We start from the raw sequence: 21365 nt of genomic DNA, 5'->3' as shown, positions 1-21365 counted from the left end.
ATAATTTACAGTGCCTAGAACACAGAAAGCACTCTATAAATAGTCATTATTATTACACAACCTAACTTTTATTCAACAGTCGTCTTATTGAAGTGTAATATATATGCAGAAAGGAACTCATAAGTGCTCAGCTTACAGAAATTTTATAAGCAGAACAATCCTGTGTAACCAAGACATAAATCATGAGACAGAAACTGGTACCTCTTCATGCTCACTTCTAGTCTCTACCCCTCTCTAAGGGTAAGTAATATACTGACTTCTGATTAGTTTTGTGAATGGCTATTCATTAAACCTTGATACTGCAGCAATTGATAAGAGACTTATTGTAGTAGCATTTTATTTTTTATTTAATATTTAAGATAAACAGATTTGCTGATTAATATTTTAATATTTATAATAATAAATATCATACATTAAATAGAATATGTAAAGTATAATATATAATAATAAAATATAATATCTTAGTGCATTTTGTTTTATAGGTTGAAAAAGCTCCTTGAACAAGAAAAGGCTTACCAAGCCCGCAAAGAAAAAGAAAATGCTAAGAGGCTCAATAAACTAAGAGATGAGCTTGTGAAACTTAAGTCCTTTGCACTCATGCTGGTGGATGAAAGACAAATGCATATTGAGCAACTTGGCCTGCAAAGTCAGAAAGTGCAGGATCTTACTCAGAAACTGAGGGAAGAAGAAGAAAAGCTCAAAGCCATTACTTCCAAATCCAAAGAAGACAGGCAGAAATTGCTCAAGTTAGAAGTGGATTTTGAAAACAAGGCTTCGAGGTTTTCCCAAGAGCATGAAGAGATGAATGCCAAGTTGGCTAATCAAGAATCTCACAACAGACAACTGAGACTCAAGCTGGTTGGCTTAACTCAAAGAATCGAGGAGCTAGAAGAGACCAACAAAAATCTGCAAAAGGCAGAAGAAGAACTTCAGGAATTAAGAGATAAAATTGCAAAAGGGGAATGTGGCAACTCCAGCCTCATGGCAGAAGTGGAAAATCTCCGGAAGCGCGTGCTTGAAATGGAGGGTAAAGATGAGGAGATCACTAAAACTGAATCCCAGTGCAGGGAATTGAAGAAGAAGTTGCAAGAGGAAGAACATCATAGTAGGGAACTCAAACTTGAAGTTGAGAAGTTACAAAAGAGAATGTCTGAACTGGAGAAATTGGAAGAAGCATTTAGCAAGAGTAAATCTGAATGCACCCAGCTACACCTAAATCTGGAGAAAGAAAAGAACTTAACCAAAGACTTGCTAAATGAACTGGAGGTGGTTAAGCGTCGAGTTAAAGAACTGGAATGTTCTGAAAGTAGATTGGAAAAGGTTGAATTAAGCCTAAAAGATGATCTTACAAAGTTGAAGTCATTTACTGTGATGCTGGTTGATGAAAGGAAAAATATGATGGAAAAAATAAAGCAAGAAGAGAGAAAAGTGGATGGACTCAATAAAAATTTTAAGGTGGAGCAAGGAAAGGTTATGGATGTAACTGAAAAACTAATTGAAGAAAGTAAGAAGCTCTTAAAACTGAAATCTGAAATGGAGGAAAAAGTATACAGTTTAACAAAAGAGAGAGATGAGTTAATAGGCAAACTGAAAAGTGAAGAAGAAAAGTCATCTGAATTAAGCTGCAGTGTTGACTTATTAAAGAAGAGACTTGATGGGATAGAGGAAGTGGAAAGAGAAATAACCAGAGGAAGGTCTCGAAAAGGACCTGAGCTCTCCTGCCCAGAAGATAACAAGATTAAGGAACTCACACTTGAAATTGAGAGACTGAAGAAACGTCTCCAACAACTGGAGGTGGTCGAAGGGGATTTGATGAAGACGGAGGATGAGTATGATCAGCTGGAGCAGAAATTTAGAACTGAGCAGGATAAGGCTAATTTCCTCTCTCAGCAACTGGAGGAGATAAAACACCAAATTGCCAAGAATAAAGCCATAGAGAAAGGTGAGGCTGTGAGCCAGGAAGCTGAGCTGAGACACAGATTTCGGTTGGAAGAGGCTAAAAGTCGAGACTTAAAAGCTGAAGTACAAGCTCTTAAGGAGAAGATTCATGAATTAATGAACAAAGAAGATCAGCTTTCTCAGCTCCAAGTGGATTATTCTGTCCTTCAACAAAGGTTTATGGAGGAAGAAAATAAGAACAAAAACATGGGACAAGAGGTCCTCAATCTGACCAAAGAGTTGGAGCTTTCTAAGCGTTACAGCAGGGCTCTGAGACCCAGTATGAATGGAAGAAGAATGGTAGATATTCCTGTGACCTCCACGGGAGTCCAGACTGATGCTGTCAGCAGTGACGCTACAGAGGAGGAAACACCTGCAGTATTTATACGGAAATCCTTCCAAGAAGAAAATCATATCATGAGTAATCTTCGACAGGTGGGGTTGAAAAAACCTATGGAACGGTCCTCTGTCCTAGATAGGTATCCTCCAGCAGCCAATGAGCTCACTATGCGAAAGTCTTGGATTCCATGGATGAGAAAAAGGGAAAATGGTCCTTCAATCATTCAAGAGAAAGGGCCACGAACAAGTTCCAGTCCTGGGCACCCAGGAGAGCTGGTTCTTTCACCAAAGCAGGGCCAGCCCCTGCATATCCGAGTGACGCCAGATCATGAGAACAGCACTGCGACTTTGGAGATAACAAGCCCAACATCTGAAGAATTTTTCTCTAGTACCACTGTCATTCCTACATTAGGGAATCAGAAACCAAGGATAACCATCATCCCATCACCAAATGTGATGTCTCAAAAAACAAAAAGTGGAGATAGTACTCTCGGTACAGAACGAGCCATGTCCCCAGTCACAATTACCACGTATTCCAGAGAGAAAACCCCAGACAGCGGAAGAGGTGCATTTGCGGACCGGCCCACATCCCCCATTCAGATAATGACAGTGTCGACATCGGCTGCCCCAGCTGAGATTGCAGTCTCTCCTGACTCCCAGGAAATGCCCATGGGAAGGACTGTTCTCAAAGTTACCCCAGAAAAACAGACTGTTCCCACTCCTGTACGGAAATACAACTCCAATGCCAATATCATAACCACAGAAGACAATAAAATTCACATTCATTTAGGTTCTCAGTTTAAACGATCCCCTGGGACTTCAGCAGAAGGAGCAAATCCAGTTATTACTGTCCGACCTGTCAATGTGACAGCTGAAAAGGAGGTTTCCACTGGCACTGTCCTTCGCTCTCCCAGGAACCATCTCTCCTCACGACCTGGTGCAAACAAAGTGACAAGCACTATCACCATAACACCAGTCACAACCTCATCTACTCGAGGAACCCAGTCAGTGGTGAGTAGAGGAGGTTCAAAGTGCAGGTGGAGGGAAGAAGGGAGGGAGGGAGGAAGCAGTGAAGAGTGAGAATAACCTAATGCCCAAAATAAAACAAAAGCAATTGCCTCTTGCTCCACTTGAACCCACTAGCAGATGTTTTCTAAGAACTATATCTACACCAAGAAATAAAAATAAAAAGTGGCCTAATTTTTAAATAAATTGAGCTAATTTGGCCAGATTTTTTTTTCATGTAAATTATGGAGACCCCCCCAAATATTTGCAAAGATGGTCTCTTTGTAATGTTAGCATAGATAATGGTTAAAATTTGATGTTTATGTTTAAAATACTTTTAAAAATGGAGACTAAGGGGAAATAGTGAAAATGCAAGAAAAATTAAAACTGTTCCTGGGTTATATTTCAGAGTCCAGAGTGCTAACCATTACACTATGGAACCCTGTTCCTAGGTTATATTTCTATAACCTAAAATATTCAATATATGATTATGTATGACCATAGTCATACTTTATTCCAAAAAATGAGATTAAAAGATTTTAATATTAAAATATTAAAACCTTTTTTAAAAGTAAAAACGTGAGTTTCTATGTCTAAATACTATATGTTATTAATAGTATCTTGCAGAGGGCAAGTGCTTGATATATATTATTTAATAACCAGCTGGGAGGTTAAATAAATGATAATAAAAAAGCGTGTCCAAAGCATGAAAGCCAGAACTTAAAAATAAATTCTATTTTTCAAACTGCTTCCAGAGATTGTCTTCATTCATTGGGGGCAAATTAGTAAATGAAATTATAGATGATCATGTGCTATTTAGATATTAATTTAAATAAACATACTGGAAATTATGATTCCTAGACTCTGAACAAATTCTGCAGCACATATTGGAAACTCTTAAGAAACTTACTTATTTAAATATAGAAATTGTGGCTTATTTTCCCCTATCTTCAATATAATTTATTTTTAATTCTTTATATACAAATGTAGGCTGAAGACAGTCTTCAAAATGTGAATTAGTAATTGCTTTGCCAGTAAAGCTTTTCATTATTGGCTCTGTAGGAGCCAAATAGCATCAGAATCGCTCACCCTTCTCAAATAGTTGAATATTGCTTTTTAGTCAAGACAGAGTGTAGCTTGAACTTTCATAAAAAGACAATGGAGGTGTCAGTTGTTGTAACTGAAAGCAGGTCTCTCTGCTGGAACATCTTATTCCTGTTTTAAGGGTCAGATCAAGATAGCCTTATCTTCTGTAGCAACATTTATGACTATTGATTAAACTCCATACACAAATAGGATTTCAAAACAGCCAAGATTTCTAAGGCCTGAGTAATGGCTCACCTATTTCAGGTATAATCGATCCCATTCAATTAAGGGCAACATAAAGTTTGGGATACCCTTCTTAGAAATCAAATAATGAGGCTAGTTTATTTGTGCATTTATTCATTAAAGTATTGAATTTATTGGGTATTAGCTACACTTTAGCCACTGGATTAGGTGCTGACTACAAAGGGGCTTTAGAAGTTCTCAGCTTAGTGGGACAGTCCTGAATGGAATCTACCTAGTGGTTTTCTGAGAGTTTGAACAAAGGAACCACCAGAGAAAGCTTCACAGAGAAGGAGGTTTTCACAGATGAGGAGAGATCTTCAAGGAGGAGGAGGAAAGGAGTATGTAGAGAGAAGAACAGTGTGTATGAAGGTACAGCAACGTGGAGGAGCCTGGCGTGTCTGGGGAAGGGTGAGCGGTCCCACTGTGCTGCCAGCAGTTGGGCATGGAGACCAAATGCAGGAGAAGAAAATGGAGAGGCAAACTGGGGGCAGATATGAACAAGGCCGCATGTCTTATGAAACTGGCATTTATTCTCAATGAGTAGCTAAGGGGAATTGAAAGCATAAGGATGATTTTAAAAACATTACATTATTTATGTTTTAGAAAGATATATCTTCAGAACAGTTTAAAGGATAAATTGGAGGGGACAGAAGCTGAGGACAGAGATACCGTTGCAGTTCTTTAGGCTAGAGATGGCGTAGGCTTGAAGTATAGTAGTGAAAATGAGATATACTGGAGACAGAATCAAAGAATTCCTGACAAATTGGGTATAGAGGGTGGCTCCGAGGTTTCTGGCTTGGATGCATGAGTGGCTAGGATGGGAAGCATAGGGGGGCTACTGTTTGGGGGAGAAGATAGGTAAGGTTTGGGGCATGTTATATTTGAGATGCCTGAGGAACACTAGAAATGTTTAGCAAGTAGTTGGAAATATGGATCTGTATTTAAGGAGAACATTGAAGGCTTGAGGCCTGGAACTTGTCAACACATCAGGTGATAACTGAGGTGATTCTCAGCATGAAAGCAAAAAATTAAAGGCCTAGGAATGGAATATGGTGATACCCACGTTAGCAGGCTGGCAAGCTAGAGCAAGGAGCCAAGCCAGCCAGAGACTGAAAAGCAGTCACAGAGACAGGATGTGATGGGTGAGACTCAAGTAAGAAATTACAGTAAGAGCTTTAGGAGCACTTCAGAAAGGAGGGTGTGGTTGTCTGTGACAATAATACATGAGAAAAGTCTGAGTCCTTAAGAGAGATGGCTATCAAAAGAAAGTGGGGGTAATTTGGGGGACAGTGAGAATAAAGTTGTCTGAGTTAATGCCAAGTAGCCTGTATTTTTTCTGTGAAATAAGAGGCAAGGTCATCTTTGTTAAGGGTAGAGGAGTTGGGGTAGGAGCTTGAGAAGAGAAGGAAGTTTGGCATAGATGTTTCAGAAGAGGAGAAAGGGATACAATCAGAATGGATTAGATACTGACTCCAAGGTTCTAAGGATAATTTTGCCTAGGTAGGTTCTGTGGCAAGAGTCCTGACTGATGGCATTTCCGGGGGAAAGCTCACCACCGTCTCCCTTGTGTTTCTGTATTTCTTCTCTTACAGTTAGGACAAGACGGGTCATCCCAGCGGCCTACACCCACCCGCATTCCTATGTCAAAAGGTATGAAAGCAGGAAAGCCAGTAGTGGCAGCCCCAGGAGCAGGAAATCTGACCAAATTCGAGCCTCGAGCTGAGACTCAGTCTATGAAAATAGAGCTGAAGAAGTCCGCAGCCGGCAGCGCTACCTCTCTTGGAGGGGGGAAGGGCTGAGGGCAGTGGCTGAGGGGGTATGTTGCGCAGACGCTACTGCTGCAGTGAAAACAAACCTTCGTCTGTTCGTTCCAACTCTACCTGTACTAATTTAAGTTTTAAATATCTTGTTTATAAAATAATCTACTAATAGCCATGTGTCTTTCCTATTTTGTGAATTTGTTTTGATGCTGGGGAACAGAACTAACCAGCAAAACTACTATTTGCCGTGAGTGTGGTGGAGGAAGCTGCACCTGAGACAGGGCCTGACGTCTAGTCCCAGTTTTGCTTCTAGAAAATGGACCCATCAATTAACCCATCTGAACCTCAGTTTCTTTGTCAGTGAGATATGGGAGCTGGACGACATCCTCCCCAAACCCCGCTCCCATATTTCCTAAATGTAAATCAAATGTAATAACCCTCGTTTCACAATTCCACGTTTGATTGATTTTTGAAAAATTCTATTATGATATAGGAAGTACTTTAACAATTGTCATTTACCTCTATTAGATCCCGAATTTGCTTCATGTGCTGGAAGAAACATCTAGTTATCACAGGGCCTGGACCTCTAAAGTTTTGAGAAACAAAAGCCTCTGAAATGATTTCAGAAAATAATTTGAATGTGAAATAAAATGGAAATGAAATATGGAATTCCAAAGCAGAGTTTTACTTATTTGTGTGTGTCTGTGTGTATTGTAGAGGTTTTGGCCATTTCCAAATCATCCCCAGATTTTCAGACAATAATTTTAGAACCATTAATGTCAGACTCATGCTCTATCCAGGTGTGCAGTCGATTTAGATGGTGGAGCAGTTTGAGTAGAGCTACCAAATGGCCCCGTATAGCTCAACAGAGGTTGTAATGGACAGGAAACAGCAGAAAGTAAATTCTGATACATTAATGCCAAGAAAAAAGTGACATCATGCATAGCTTAATTGAATTGAAATATTTTTCTTAGTTAACCATGAACTTTACTTGCAAATATAAAACCAGCTCATGATGGTGTGTGTGTGTGTGCGCTGTAGAGAAGTGTATTATTTTTCCTGTCAGTTTTACTGGTGCTTACATCATTGTCATTAATTTTGGGCATGTTTTAATCAGCATGAAACAGTGTGTGAGTACAAAATGTCAGGGTTTTTTTAGAGGAGACTAACCATGTTGCAGTGAACACTGCTTCATAGTCAAATAACCACAAATGAGCTCAAGGCTAACAACCTGTAGCATAGCATATGAGGTCTGACGTAGGAGCATCTTTGTCAAGATTTGAGTCAATGGGTGAACTTTCCAAAAATACAACAACTGCAAAGTTACAGGTTATTTTTCCATTTTTGAACTGTGAGGAATCCAAAATTATCTGGATACTCCCTGCTCTTGATATTGGGAAAAAGAAAATTAAATATATATATATTTATATGTATATGTATATATAAATATATATATACATATACATACATATAATTAGTTTTTAGCCCATGATTAATCATGCTTTGTGGTGAATAGACTCTTCTTTAAGTTCTTGCCACACTGGATTTCCTATACCTTGCAGAACTTGGACTTGAATTATACACAATGGTGGTAGATGCCTCACAGTATTTACATTCACTTCAATCAGAACTCTGTTGCCTATCATTCATCAGTTTTCAGCATATGTATTTAAGAATATTGAGCAATTATGATAGACATGTCATAATAATGGGATTTCAAGGTAGGAGAGGCTAAGAATGAAGATTATATAAAATATGACTGTAAGCAAGTTTAAACAGGAAATCTTTCCATTTTGAATACTGACTTTTTTTTAAAAGGGAATTTCCCCTACCTTTAGAAAGTGGCCACAATCCTTTTCAAAAACAAGGGCATTCTCTGGCACTTAGGGTATTTAGTGTTACTGTACCATAACATGCTGAACTTAAGCAAACGAAGATGTCAAAAGTATGAAATACTGCAATCCTTTTGACTTTACTTGACATTTTTCAGTGACTTCTATCATAATCTTATTGTCACTGTTGCTAGTTTTGCTTTTACCTGCTCACACCGTGCTTATGTCATTTCTGCCTGGAAGTCCATACCATCCGCAGGGAGAGTGCTCCGAAAGGCCCAACAGCGCACGCACAGTCTGTTTCTACATCTGGACCTTGGAACAGAGCCACCTACAAAGTACAACTACTAAGAAAACTTGGCAGAACAACACATATTCACTTTTCAGAAATGATAAAGAGCAACCGCCATGGCAGCTTTTTCTTTGTAATTTTAGAACCAACTCTACATTTATTGGAGAGCTTTGTTCAAAACCACATATTAGACGTGAAATCCACTGGGGATAGGAGGTGGAGGGTTAAATGCACTCCAACTCCAGCTTCCATCTGTGAGTATAATGTTTTTAAGATGCAGTGTAATGTGCTTTTATAAGAGTGAATGGGATTAAAAGGTTAGAGTCTTTTCCCTGTCCTGGAACACAGCACTGTGTAGTCAAATAAAGAGGGTCTCACCAGGGATGCTGTGAATAGCTGCTGCTCCGGTCCCACCCCGGGGAGCAGACAGGAGGGGATGGGGCGTCATTTCCACAGATTTCAATGTGATGGCTCCCCCTCGTGCCCACCAGAGGACGTGCAGGGCACCATCTGCACAGCTACACAGGAGGCCCTGGTCTTCCCCTCCTGAAAATAATCTTCATGTGCTGACCATTTTAGCACACTCCAATGGTGGCCATTTAGCAGGCATGATACCAGAAATGTTTCTGTATGGGACATAGCCCTCAGGGTATTTGTTGTTTCTTGAAAATGACCTTTCTGACTAAGTCACCTGCTTAAAAAGTATCATTCAGTTGTTACTGGCATTTTTATCAGATTTTTAGTGAGAACAAGTTAATGGGTGACAACTGGACTCTAGAGATTTTTATCATATTCAATAAGAGTACGGTGTTACCAGATCTGTTACTTGACTATTTTCAAGAAGAGTGAAGAAATAGCTTTGATGTGCTGTGTGGGAACAGCATAATTTCAGGGAAATGAAACCATCTCCAAGAATGCAAAGTGTACAGAAATTTAAGTTTCTCATTCCCTCATAGCTTCAGAATACTGGGGAAAAAGTGAGGCTTTCCTGACTGGAAGGTCCCAGGAATATTAGATAGGAAGAGCATGTTTAGTGGGAGGCCAGTGGGCAGAGAGAGAAAGGAAGAGGTAATGAGAAGGGCACTGAGAGGGTTTCCCCAGTACACATGAACATAAGGTTCCAAAGGTTCCCTGACCCAGATGAAGGTTAGTGTTTACCTCTTACCTCCTCCTCCAGGCTCTCCTCATTGGTTATCTCCTCACTCTCTGCTCTTTCACCTTTTCCTTCGCACTTGTTACTTGCACACAGGATATAAATATGCTCTGGCCTGTTCCATTTTAGAACAGTTCTTTCCTCAGCTTGTAGTCTTCTCTAGTAACTGCCTGGTCTCCCTCCTTTCAAGTGAGGCCATTGACAGTCACGCTTTTATGCCTCTACTTCTATACTTTCCATTTAATCTTTAATTTTCATTCTTGTTAAAGTAGTTTGTACACATAGTTAAAATATCAGCCTATGCTAAAAGACAACAAAAACAGCTGTTCCTTTTCCTTTACTTTTGCTCCCTGGAGAAAATAATTTCTAACTCTTAGCAGTTTCTTCTGGCATTTATCTCCATATTTCTAAATAATATACTTGTACTCTGACCTTTTATTCACTGAGTTTAGATATTATTTTTTGTCTTATCATTATTATCTTGATGGCTGAGGATTTAGTCCTCTCACATGTCCCATTTCTCTTTTCCCATCCTCCCAATATGATTATATCACACTTTTTTTTGATAAATCAGCAGTCAGCATTTGTATGTTTATATATTAATATTTACAGTGTAAATTTAAATATTGTTTCTTGCTGAGTTAAGTATTATACTATGATTACACTTCCTTTATATCACTTTTCCCTTTCAAATGAGTAATTGCTTTAATTTTTCACCTGCTTGGTTTTCCTTTTTTAAATTTAATTTAATTAATTTTAATTTTATTTATTTATTTTTAGAGTGGAGGGGAGAAAGAGAGGGTGAGAAACATCAATGCGTGGTTGCCTCTCACGTGCCCCCTACTGGGGACTTGGCCTGCAACCAAGGCATGTGCCTGGACTGGGAATCTAACTGGAGACGCTTTGGTTGGCGGGCTGGTGCTCAATCCACTGAGCCACACCAGCCAGGGCTCATCTGCTTGGTTTTCTAGGTATCTATCCTTATTTTTTCCCAACTGCTCCAAATAGGTCTGCCAAACACCTACCAAACCCCGAAACACATCAGTTTCGTATTTTCCCTGGAGGCCTTCCTAGTTCAGCCCTCTGATTCCCTGCTTAGTCTGGGCCACTTGTCCTCTTGGCCTGCTGCTCTGTCTGTCCTTTTGCTTGTCTTAAAACCTGTTTCCTGGATTTCTTATCTTCTACCTCTTTTACTTAACTCTATCTATATATCTACCTGTCTGTCTGTCTATCTATCATCTATCTATCATCTATCATCTATCTATCATCACCATCATCCATCTGCCTGTTTGTCTACCTATTTTTTGAAGTATATACCCCAGTAGTTTCTATACAGAAAAATCCTTCAAAAACCTTCCTGGGCAGGCTACCTGCATTCTGGGAATACATCAAGGGAGGTGAAGCATCTCAGAGTTCAGCGCATCAACTTTTTCACTCCCCTGCATTGAGTCTGTGCTGCCTTTTCTTTACCTAGGCCCAGAACTTCTTAGTTTGTATTTTTGTTTAGTCTGTGGTAAGGGTGAAAACAGAATGAGGTCATGCTCTTCTCCCTCTCTGACCAAGAAGACAAGTAATTGGCTTTGGTTTTCCTTCAACCTCTCTGATTGTTCTGCCTCAGTCTCTGTGGATGGCTCCTCATTTTATGCGTACACTTTAAGGATTATCATTCCCCTTGTCTCTATCAAAAGCCATTTTCCTACACTACATGCTGGTTCTTGTTATTTTATGCACTCCCATGGCTTCGCTTATCGCCTACATGCTGATAACTACCAAACTGCTATCTCCAACTCAACTTGTCTCAAAGTATTCTCCATACTTTCTCTATCCCTCTTCCAAGTCTTCTGCTCTGACTATTCTCCTCAGCAGGGGTGTCCTGATTCACCCGTGTACCCAAGCTAGCAACCTGGTAGCCATTTTAGGCTCACCCTCCTCCCTCACCCATACAGCAGACTCATTCAGCAAGTCTCTCACATTCAAACCCCCAACACCTCCAGCAGCTGAACCCACTTCTCTATTTCTCCCACCACTGCCTGAGTTGCAGTTTTAATTACTTCTCATCTGGCTTACTCTGATCCTCTCTTAACTGGTTTCATAATCACCAACCTGAAAACTCTCTGATTCATTTTCCATTTTGTTTTCCAAAGTGCAAGTTGATCATATCACTCCTCTATTTGAAAACCCTCCAAATGTTCATCATCACCTATAGAAGACAATGCCAACTCTTTGATAAGGCACTTGAGGCTCTCTGTGATCTTGGCTCTCTGCTTCCCCAGTCTCTGAGCATCCCTCCCCTTCCCTCATCTGGACTCCTGCCACCCAGGCCCACAGATCACTGGCAGAGCAGGCCAGGCACCTTTCCTTGATTTGATCAACTTGTTCTTTCTCCCTGGATCTTACCTTTCCTTCTGGCCTTTCTCTTACCTTTCCTTCTGGTGGTTGTGTCCTTCTATATTTAAAATCTCTTTAAGAAAACAATGCCTCTGTTCGGAAGACAAACCATACTTTCAGAATCTATCCTGGGGTTTAAAGCCTGTCCATTGCTGTAAAAACTTGTCACTTATTGTAGAGGAAGAAAACCAGTAGCTGAAGGATGGCTGAAAGTTAGGGGGAAAAGAGGTGTTCTTGCTTCTTCCCTTTGTCTGCAATGCAAGCTTGTGAGAATGACATGGAGGGTGCTGACAAAGCATGTGTGAGAACACGGAGGAGAAAGAGCTCGTGGAATTGGAGGGGATCCAGGCACTGCCATTCTAGATAGTGTAAGTTACTTCTCTGTCCCCGCAAAGGCACCATGGCAAGTAATGGATGCAAAACTGCCAGGGGCCCGGGACTGGGGGGTTTTTGCCTCTGAAGCCATCACCTGTGTGGAGAACTAAGGGGGGCCTTGAGCTAACTGTGAAGTATAAACATACTTGAATGAGGAGTGTAAAAGACACTTCAGGAAAGAGGAAGTTTCAGGTGATTTTTCATGCTCTTCAGATTCATGAAGAACCCTCTAAAATGGGTCAGAGAGGCTCTCATTTTAGAGAACCAAACACCACCACCAATAAGCAGGATGTAGATTTAGAACCGATATCAAGATGAACATCCAGAAAAAGTGGATTGCTGACCAATGGACCGGATACCTGAGATAGGACTGAAAACCAGGAGACCAGAGAAAGGCTGTCTTAACATCGGCAAACCACTTTACTGTGGTTTGGTTTAGCATTTAGCTATAGTCTTTTATGATTCTGGCATTCCTCCTCATAGTCATAATATGATATACTTCATTACTGTTCAGCAAGCAACTTAAAAGATTCTGCCATAGTGCTTTTCCTAAGAACTAATGGTTAATTGCTTATCTGATAAAAGTAGTTTTTGGCCTCTCTACTTGTGCTAATATGTGATGGACAGAATTCCAAAGTCAAGGGCTGATTAGAGCTGAAACAAACTTTAGAGGTCAAGAAGATAATTATTTCTATTACTAAAGATGAAAATAAAAACAAAAGAAGAAAAATCCCAAGGCTTAGAGATATTAGATGCTTAGAGATGTCTAAGCATCTCATTAATGATGAAGCCAGGTCTTTGGTTTCTCCTAGTTCATTATTTCATGTGAAACTACTTCAATTGAGTAAAGTATATGATCATATATAATATAAAACACCTATGCTCATTGAGCCACAATAATATTGTCAAAGGATTTTGAGATATCAAGATATCTGCATAGAAACTATGTGTTGAAGTTCTCATAACAGTACTTTGACGAATATTGTTGTCCTTATCTAAAAGGCACAATGTCCTTTTCAATGTCCACATGTAACATTATTTTCCATGCTATTCTGTGACCAGCTGAAGGCTTAGATCAAACTAGGCATTTAGCATCTGTGTGCAAAAAGTTAGAACCTGAATGTGCTTGGCTCAAATATTTACCTTTTTTCCCACCGTTTAGTTTAGGTTTTTTATAATTAATATTATATGTGGGAGAACTAGTTCCAATTTGCTTGTATCTGGGAAATAGTAGTCTATGTGAGAGATAAGGATTAGCTTGCCTGAAAAAGAAGCTACCGGTCCTAACTGTGATATTGGTAACTTGTGTGACCTGGGGAGGTGAGGGGATGATTTGGGCTGATGATAGAGTGGGAAATGTTTTGGAAAGAAGCAAATAAACTCTTGGGTGGTTGAGAAACTCCAAGAGAATTTATATCATCTGGTTAAAAAGTTTCCTGAAGAAAATGACAGAACTGATTAACAGAAGTATTTTTAATTAGCTGAGCTGAATCCAAAAGAAGGAATACAAGTCCAAATCAGCAGAGGAAGTTTACTGGACTTCCTATTTAAACCAGATGTTTTATCAAAACTCTGATAAATTTCTGAATGTGGTAATAACAGGACTGAATGCTGAAGAAGTTTATTAAAATGTGAGTCTTAAAAGTAAACAATATCTAGACACTCCTACTTCCAAAGGGTACAGAATGCAGGACATTTTTGCAGGTGGGCAAATTACCCTGCAGACACCAAGTTCAAAGCTGGGGTTTGGCAGGTGGTAGACAGGAAGAGCAGCACAGCCCTAAGCCCTTGCCTCGTTGTCCGTGCAGAGCCCCTGGAGAGTAGGGAGATATGGGACATGGAAAGCAGGCCATAAACCAGACAAATTGATGCAAAATTCAGGAGAAAATGTTTTCTATAACTTGGTATGCAGCTTCTTTAGTTTGTTTTTTAATTAAATCATTTTTATTGTTATTCTATAACAGGTGTCCCAATTTTCCCCCCTTTGCTCTCTTCCGCCCCACCTGTTTCTTGTGGATAAAGCAGCCTCATTTGCTGGTATAAAGTCCTACAGTAAACTGAACTTCTGCTATGTTTTGTCTTTGGTGTGTGAACTTAGAGGCTATCTATTCAAGTGATCTGTTCTCATTTACTAGAGTAGATTTTAAAATTCAGAGCTCATGTGTTCCCTCGCAGAGAGTTTGGCAGAGCATAAACATATGCATTGCTTGGGAGGAAGGCAGACTTTCCAATGAGTACATCTTTCCTACCGCACAGCCAAGGAGCTCTCTGGGGAGGAATCAGAATTCTTAGTCATTGCCAGGTCGCCCTACTGTAACACTCAAGAGACAGTCTCTCCCAAATTGCTCCCCAGATCCCATCTTGGATTTCATCATCTGGCTGGCCAGTAGTTTTGGGATACCACCCAAGGAGGATGACTAGTTAGTGAGTTCAGAATTAGGATTTGATAATATGTTAAACTTCCTTTCCATTGAAGTTATCTTTGCTAGCATAATAAAAGGATGAATTCATATACTACACCATTTCACAGTATATCATAACAAATAATGTACTTGATATGTTACCTGAAGTTCCTTAAGGAAAAAAACAGCAAGGTAACACTTGGGAGAAACACATAAAAGAAAATGTTATCAAGTGCTTTTGGCAAACTGTTTAATGTCAAAAATATATAAAAATCCAATATCTCCATGTGTATCTGATAAGTCAGGTTTACAGTTATTTTTTCTTCTTTCAATTAGGAAAAAGGAAATGATGTTATTAAATGTCTGTACACCAGAAGGCTCCAAATTAAAGTGCTTTGCCATGTTGAGTTTGCTGGTAGAGGTGGTAATTAACTATGGCCTTTGGTGCCAATCTGCCTCTACAAACTATGAATGTCAGAAAAAATGGTACCTGTAAAAAATTATTACAGAATTATACTTATTACTTAGGTCACTGTAGAAGACCCAAATGACTTATAATTGGATCCTGGTCTGAGATTAATAAAGACAGTAGAAGATGGAATAAGATTTGCTCATTGACTTTGAAACATCAATAAAATATATGACTATTTTATTGTACTAAGTCACAAAAAGGAAGAGACTTGAGAATTCTTTTTTTAACACAAATAATGGCATTAATGCCTAAAGCTTTTTGTTTTACTTTCTCTTTTTCTGCTGGCCACCATGGATTCCACATACATTAGACAATTTTGCTGTGTATTGAGTCACCTCAAAATTTAATGGCGTGAAACAACATTTTTTTATTTCTCACAATTTTGTGTAGTGCCTGGGCAATTCTTATGTTAGTTTATAGATCTGGGGAAAACATAGATGATAAGCAAACAGATTTAATAAATATGTTTAATAATGAATTAATAGAGCTGCCATCATCTAGATATTGTTTCATTATCTCTAAAAACAAGGTGAAATATGTCTCCATGCATACAAAATAACTTGAGCTTAATTGTATTCCTTTAAATAAAGTTTATACACATAAATGTAAAACTCCATCTTTTATTATTAGAGTTAAATAAACTCTATTTGCCACTGACAAATATTTCTGAGACAGTCTTTTTAATAACATAATCTGATTAATGACATTAGTAGATATGCCACCCATAGATTACTAATTTGCTAATTTAAATACCATAATATAATGTAACAGTCCAACCAAGGCATTCTTCTATGTATGGATCCTTCTGTCACATGTATTTTTACCAAGTGCTGATTATGAAAAGCTACTATTATTATAGAGATTACAAAATGCTAGGACTAAGAGAAAGCAACTCTAGGAATTTAGAGGTTTACACACTCAAGGTGAGAGAAGATGGTGTTAGAGCAACACAAAATATTGGTCCCATCCTTTAGAGATGATCTCCAACACTCCCATTTCGTAGTGAGGAAACTAAGGCACAAGCATTCTGAATTACACCCACAATAAACAGTTCTGGATTTCACTCTTTTAAATTTATGTTTTCTAAATTTATGTTTTTAAAGAGGAAAATGGAGATGGTTCTTTAATTCTTTTAGGGAAATTTGAGAACTATGTATTTTCACTCTTTGAAAACTGCTACAGAAATTTTTAAAAAGAAAAAGTGTTGAGTGGGAAATGGCATTTTAATCTTAGGTTGTGATTTTTAACTACATAATATTTTAAGTAGCATTTTTATTTTTTGTCTGAAGATTCTGGTATATTTTAGGCTTATAAAGCAAGAATAATTTTCCAATGAGGAAAAATGAGATGATGTTAAAGGTTTCTGGCATAGTGAAAAAAATCATATATACATCTTAAAAGCTTTACAAAACTTCAAATTTAAGTATTATTAAATATATCAAACATTTAGAGATTTTATTTTATTTTGCTTTTTTTACCCATTTTATTCTAAATTCAATTTGAAAGATTGAGGAAAAATGGAAATATCGCCCTCTAGTGGTCAGTTAATAAAAGCACATTAAGAAACTTTTCTACAGAGGATTACTCACTGAACATAATTAGCACGAACCTGTCAGTCTATGACATAATGTGCTTTTCTTTTTAAAAAACATTTTATTTATTTATTTTTAGAGAGAGAGTGGAAGGGAGGAGGAAAGAGAGGGAGAGAAACACCGATGTGTTAGAAACATCAATCCGTTGCCTCTCACATACCCTCAACCAGCGACGGGGCCCACAACCCAGGCATGTGCCCTGATTGGGAATCCAGCCCGTGACCTTCCAGTTTGCAGGTCCATGCCCAACTCACTGAGCCACACTGGTCAGGGTGACATAATGTGCTTTAATTAATCTTTACTTAGATATTAATTACCTAAGTAAAAATAAAATATAAATAGTATTTGAAATTAAGGTGAAATTAATAGGTAGAGATTTCCTCACACTGTTGATACCCTGATGTTATTTGCTACACTTACAACATTGCCATAAGTGATGGAGAGATAAGACATTTTTTGGGCAGAGAAATCATAGAGTCTTAGTTATTTCTTTCCTCTCATCTTTATAATCTCAGCAATGATAAGACTGTCTCATTTTGCTCAGCAATGTAGTTCCCTGCCTATCACAGTGATGGGCACAGAGTTGGATCTCAATAAACAGTTCTTGAATGATAGAATGAAAGAAATGATAATACATGTTCATGAAGGCAAAAAGATTGATAAAAGTGAAATCAATCAAATATAAATATTACACATCCATAATGTGGTTGGTATGTTCTAATTGTTATTTCAATGTATTTTTATTTACTTTTATAAGAATGAATTTAGATTTAAAAGCATATATGGAATTATGCAAAAAGCAGTCAAGAGATGAAAATGAGCCATCTGTATTTATTGACTCCTTAAGAATAGATAATCAATATTTCATTATTAAAACTCAAATTTACACACATTAAAAAAATGAAAGCATATGAATATGTTCAGAACAGGGAGTACAACTGGAAGAATTACTTCTAGGAAATAGTCTGGTTCTCCACTATGGGGCTTATATTGCCTTAGTGTTTAGTTTTTTGCTTGAGTATAAAATTGTTCTAGTATTGTCTTAGTCTAATCATTCTAGACTATTAGACATGGTTTCTAGAAAGCCTTAAGAATTTTGGAGGTAACACACCTATGCCAATACAAAGAAGTTACCCAAGAGCAGTAAAGAACTGCAGGAGAAGCTATTGGGCTCATGTACTTGTTTTTGTTTGTTTTGTTGTTTAATACCAATGGTCTTTTAATGAAATGATGTGGTATTGACCCTCACATAGACTACTGATTTGCATTTCAGTTTAATTGAAAATGCCGTATCTTTCTTCTCTTTATAGAAAGCATCATCATTCACCAGTTGCGTATGAACTCCAGATGAAATGGTAAACCAAGCACATTTTGGGTGTGTGTACTTCCTCTGAATCCCTGTTGAATGGATAGTATTTCTACAGCTCTCCATCATCACTAAGGTCTTCTGTGCTACTGATCACTACTGAAAATAATTTTCTACTTCCAGTGAATTTTTTGAGGCTATAATGTAAAAGCCGAAAACAACATAGCTGATAACACAAAAATAGGTTGCAAGAGTGACTAAATCTTTGTGTCAAAAGAAATTTCCTTTTGAAAAGCTTTCAGGTCCATGGGCACATGTTATGTAATTTATTTTTATAATACACTTTGTAATGTGATTTTTTCCTAAGGTATTTCCTTTTTCATAGTCTATGGCACATATATCTGTAGAATATACTGTCAGTTCTTCAAAGCATGGGCATTGGTGCATTAATAACAGTAATCTATAATTAATCAACTTGTTATTTCTGAAGAAAACAAAGTACAGCACTCCATATACTTCCTGGGGTAAATTCAAGAGTTAAAACAGAAGCAGGAGCTTCTGGAAGAGTTTTTAGTATTGCTTGAACAATGCTGTGGTTCTGATCTTGGTTCAACTCTAACAAATAACGCTGTGGTTCAAAGTTTAACTTTAAATACTTAAAGCCAGTTTCTAAAGTTGCTCTTTCTAGTGTTCTTTGCCAAAACCTTTGAATGAGTTGATTTTAACATGGAATAAATTAATAAAAGGAGATGTATGAGTTTAACATGTGAGGATTATAGGAACACCTTCAACTGACAGTTCAATTGCATTTGTTTGCATTATCTACTTGTATGTGTAGGACTCACAGTAAGGATATCAAGATATTTCTCACAATCTACCTAAGTGAAAGCCTGAAAATAAAAAATGACCAAGACAGTTATCACTATTTTTTTAAAAAATGGTAATAGAAATTCAAAGATAGATAACTTTTTACCTTGTAGATTGGATTTGGTCAGATTCTCAGGATCACATACAGGTTGGAGAATATATTCTTTAAAGATTAAAAGCACACGAATTATTCAAATTTCAATGTCAGAGCTGCTATTGATTTTAGATTTACGTAAAAATGTGCACCTAAATCTATTTGGAACCCTTAATATGGGTTTTATTTTTTTTAAAGACTTTGTTAATGTGGACAGGGTTTCAATAAAGTCTTTAAAAGATAACTTTAAAGATAAAGATTTGGTATATCAGTTTCTGAAGGCAGAAATCGTCTATTATGTAACTTTACTGAGATTAAGGAAACTACGCTTCTGGGTGTCATAAGGGTAACTATTGTAAAAACCACACAAATAGTCCTGGCTGGTGTGGCTCAGTGGATTGAGAGTTGACCTGCAAACAAAAGAGTTGGTCACTGGTTCGATCTCCAGTCAGGGCACCTGCCTGGATTGTGGGCCAGGTCCCCAGTTGGGGGTATGCGAGAAGCAACCACACATTGATGTTTCTCTCCCTCTCTTTCTCCCTCCCTTCCCCTCTGCCTAAAAATAAATAAATAAAATCTTGAACAAAACAAAACAAAAACACACAAATAACAGTTGCCCAGTTCTCTATTTCACAGGTTGTACCCAGGTTTATATGCCCATAGATGGTAGTCCACACTGAGTCTCCGGAATAGAACAATTAATGTTGGATTTCCTTCCCTATGTGACTTTGTAAAGTTTGACGGTATACCTTGAGGAATTAGCAAATCATATTTAGTGGGTATTTTAAATTAAATCTATTTTTATGTGAAATTAGTTTTGATTTTTGTAAGTAAAAGAAATGCTACAGTAGGCTTGTCCTAGCTTGAATGATTGTGTATGCATCACATAACCTTCAGGGCTTTTGATTACTGATTAAGAAAACTAGAGTGTGTTTGTTTGAAGATTTAAAAAATTGTTGTTTTGGATTTTGTTTTCTGCAAATGTTTCTAAACTGCAATGACATTTTCAATTAAGAAAGGATTTTATTTAGTATTGGTAAATTTTTTTCACTCACAATTAAGCTCCCTTTTGCCAATGTTTATATGTGCGATGGCAAAAATATTCTGATGCATCACAGATTAGCATTTGAAGCAAACAACTTTTTCTCAACTTGTGGAAATTTTATTACACTAATTGTGAAAATGCTAGAAAATAAGACTTTAAATACCTCTTGACTTTAAAATATTACAAGTAATTTATGTATGTTTTGGTCTGCAGTTTTATTTCTCTTGAGTTTATAATAAAATCTGTTACTTGCAGTGCAGAGTGAGTATGACAGTACAGTCAGAGTCACCTAGGTGGACACTGAGCATTTTCCTGCTCATGCTATGCATAAATCTCCTGTTTAAACCCAAATGGAATCAGAGTGACAGATGGCTAAAATTAATTGAAAAATTGGAAAGTTTGCCCTGGTTGGTGTAGCTCAGTGGATTGAGCTCAGGCTGTGAACCAAAGTGTCGCAGGTTCGATTCCCAGTCATGGTACATGCCTGGGTTGCAGGCCATGACCACCAGCAACCGCACATTGATGTTTCTCTCTCCCTCTCTCTCTCTCCCTCTCTCTCTCCTTCCCTTCCCTCTCTAAAAATAAATAAATAAAATCTTTAAAGAAAAAGAAAGAAAAAAAGTTTGTTTTGAAATAAAACAATATTAGAAATTAACAACACAGTCATATGCTTATCTAATGAATAAACAAGCAAGTTCATAAATAGTCATATCCCAATATCCACATCCAGTTGAAAGAAACTGCCCCCACATGCAAGCCTGGCACCATCCTAGGCTCATGTAATTTCTATACCTTTTACTGTAAGTAAATCTCCAATCATCAATATGAATGATAATCAGTTTTGAATGGAATAATTATGTTTTGTGAAGCATAATCATAATTAGTGTTTTCAGTTTAAGGCACAACAAATGAATCCGTTATTTACCCTTTTCTTTTTGATGTTTGTTTTTTGAGGTATCTTCTACAAAGATTTTTTTCAAGTATTTAATAAAATATTAGGATGTAATAAAAATAGTGGATAAATATTCCAGATGTTAGGTGCCTAGAATAGTCACAAAATGTGAAGAATTAATTGTATCTTAGTACAATCAAAAGAATTTCATGGTGTGGAATATCTAGCTTAAGCATTAACAGAGACACCAACTATGTTGAGATAATTCACAACTCCTAAAAATC

General features: G+C 37.7%; 1 protein-coding gene across 4 annotated transcripts in view; it reads left to right on the top strand.

Annotated features, from left to right (window-relative positions):
• FILIP1 (filamin A interacting protein 1) overlaps positions 1-20569 on the top strand; it is a 182553-nt gene extending 161984 nt beyond the window's left edge. Inside the window, exons 5-7 of one of the 4 annotated variants that reach the window (XM_028509561.2) lie at positions 483-3288; positions 6204-6261; positions 18188-20569. In XM_028509561.2, the coding sequence (XP_028365362.1) occupies positions 483-3288; positions 6204-6261; positions 18188-18228 (2905 nt within the window). In that variant the 3' untranslated portion in view covers positions 18229-20569. Of the gene's footprint in view, positions 1-482; positions 3289-6203; positions 7041-9074; positions 9612-18187 lie in introns of those variants that run through there. The other 3 variants (XM_036024363.1, XM_028509562.2, XM_028509560.2) reach the window with 3 other exon arrangements.
• Positions 20570-21365: the final 796 nt, after the last annotated feature.

This window comes from Phyllostomus discolor, chromosome 4 (assembly GCF_004126475.2).
Source record: "Phyllostomus discolor isolate MPI-MPIP mPhyDis1 chromosome 4, mPhyDis1.pri.v3, whole genome shotgun sequence".
NCBI lineage: Eukaryota > Metazoa > Chordata > Mammalia > Chiroptera > Phyllostomidae > Phyllostomus > Phyllostomus discolor.
This window is presented reverse-complemented; position numbering and strand designations above follow the sequence as displayed.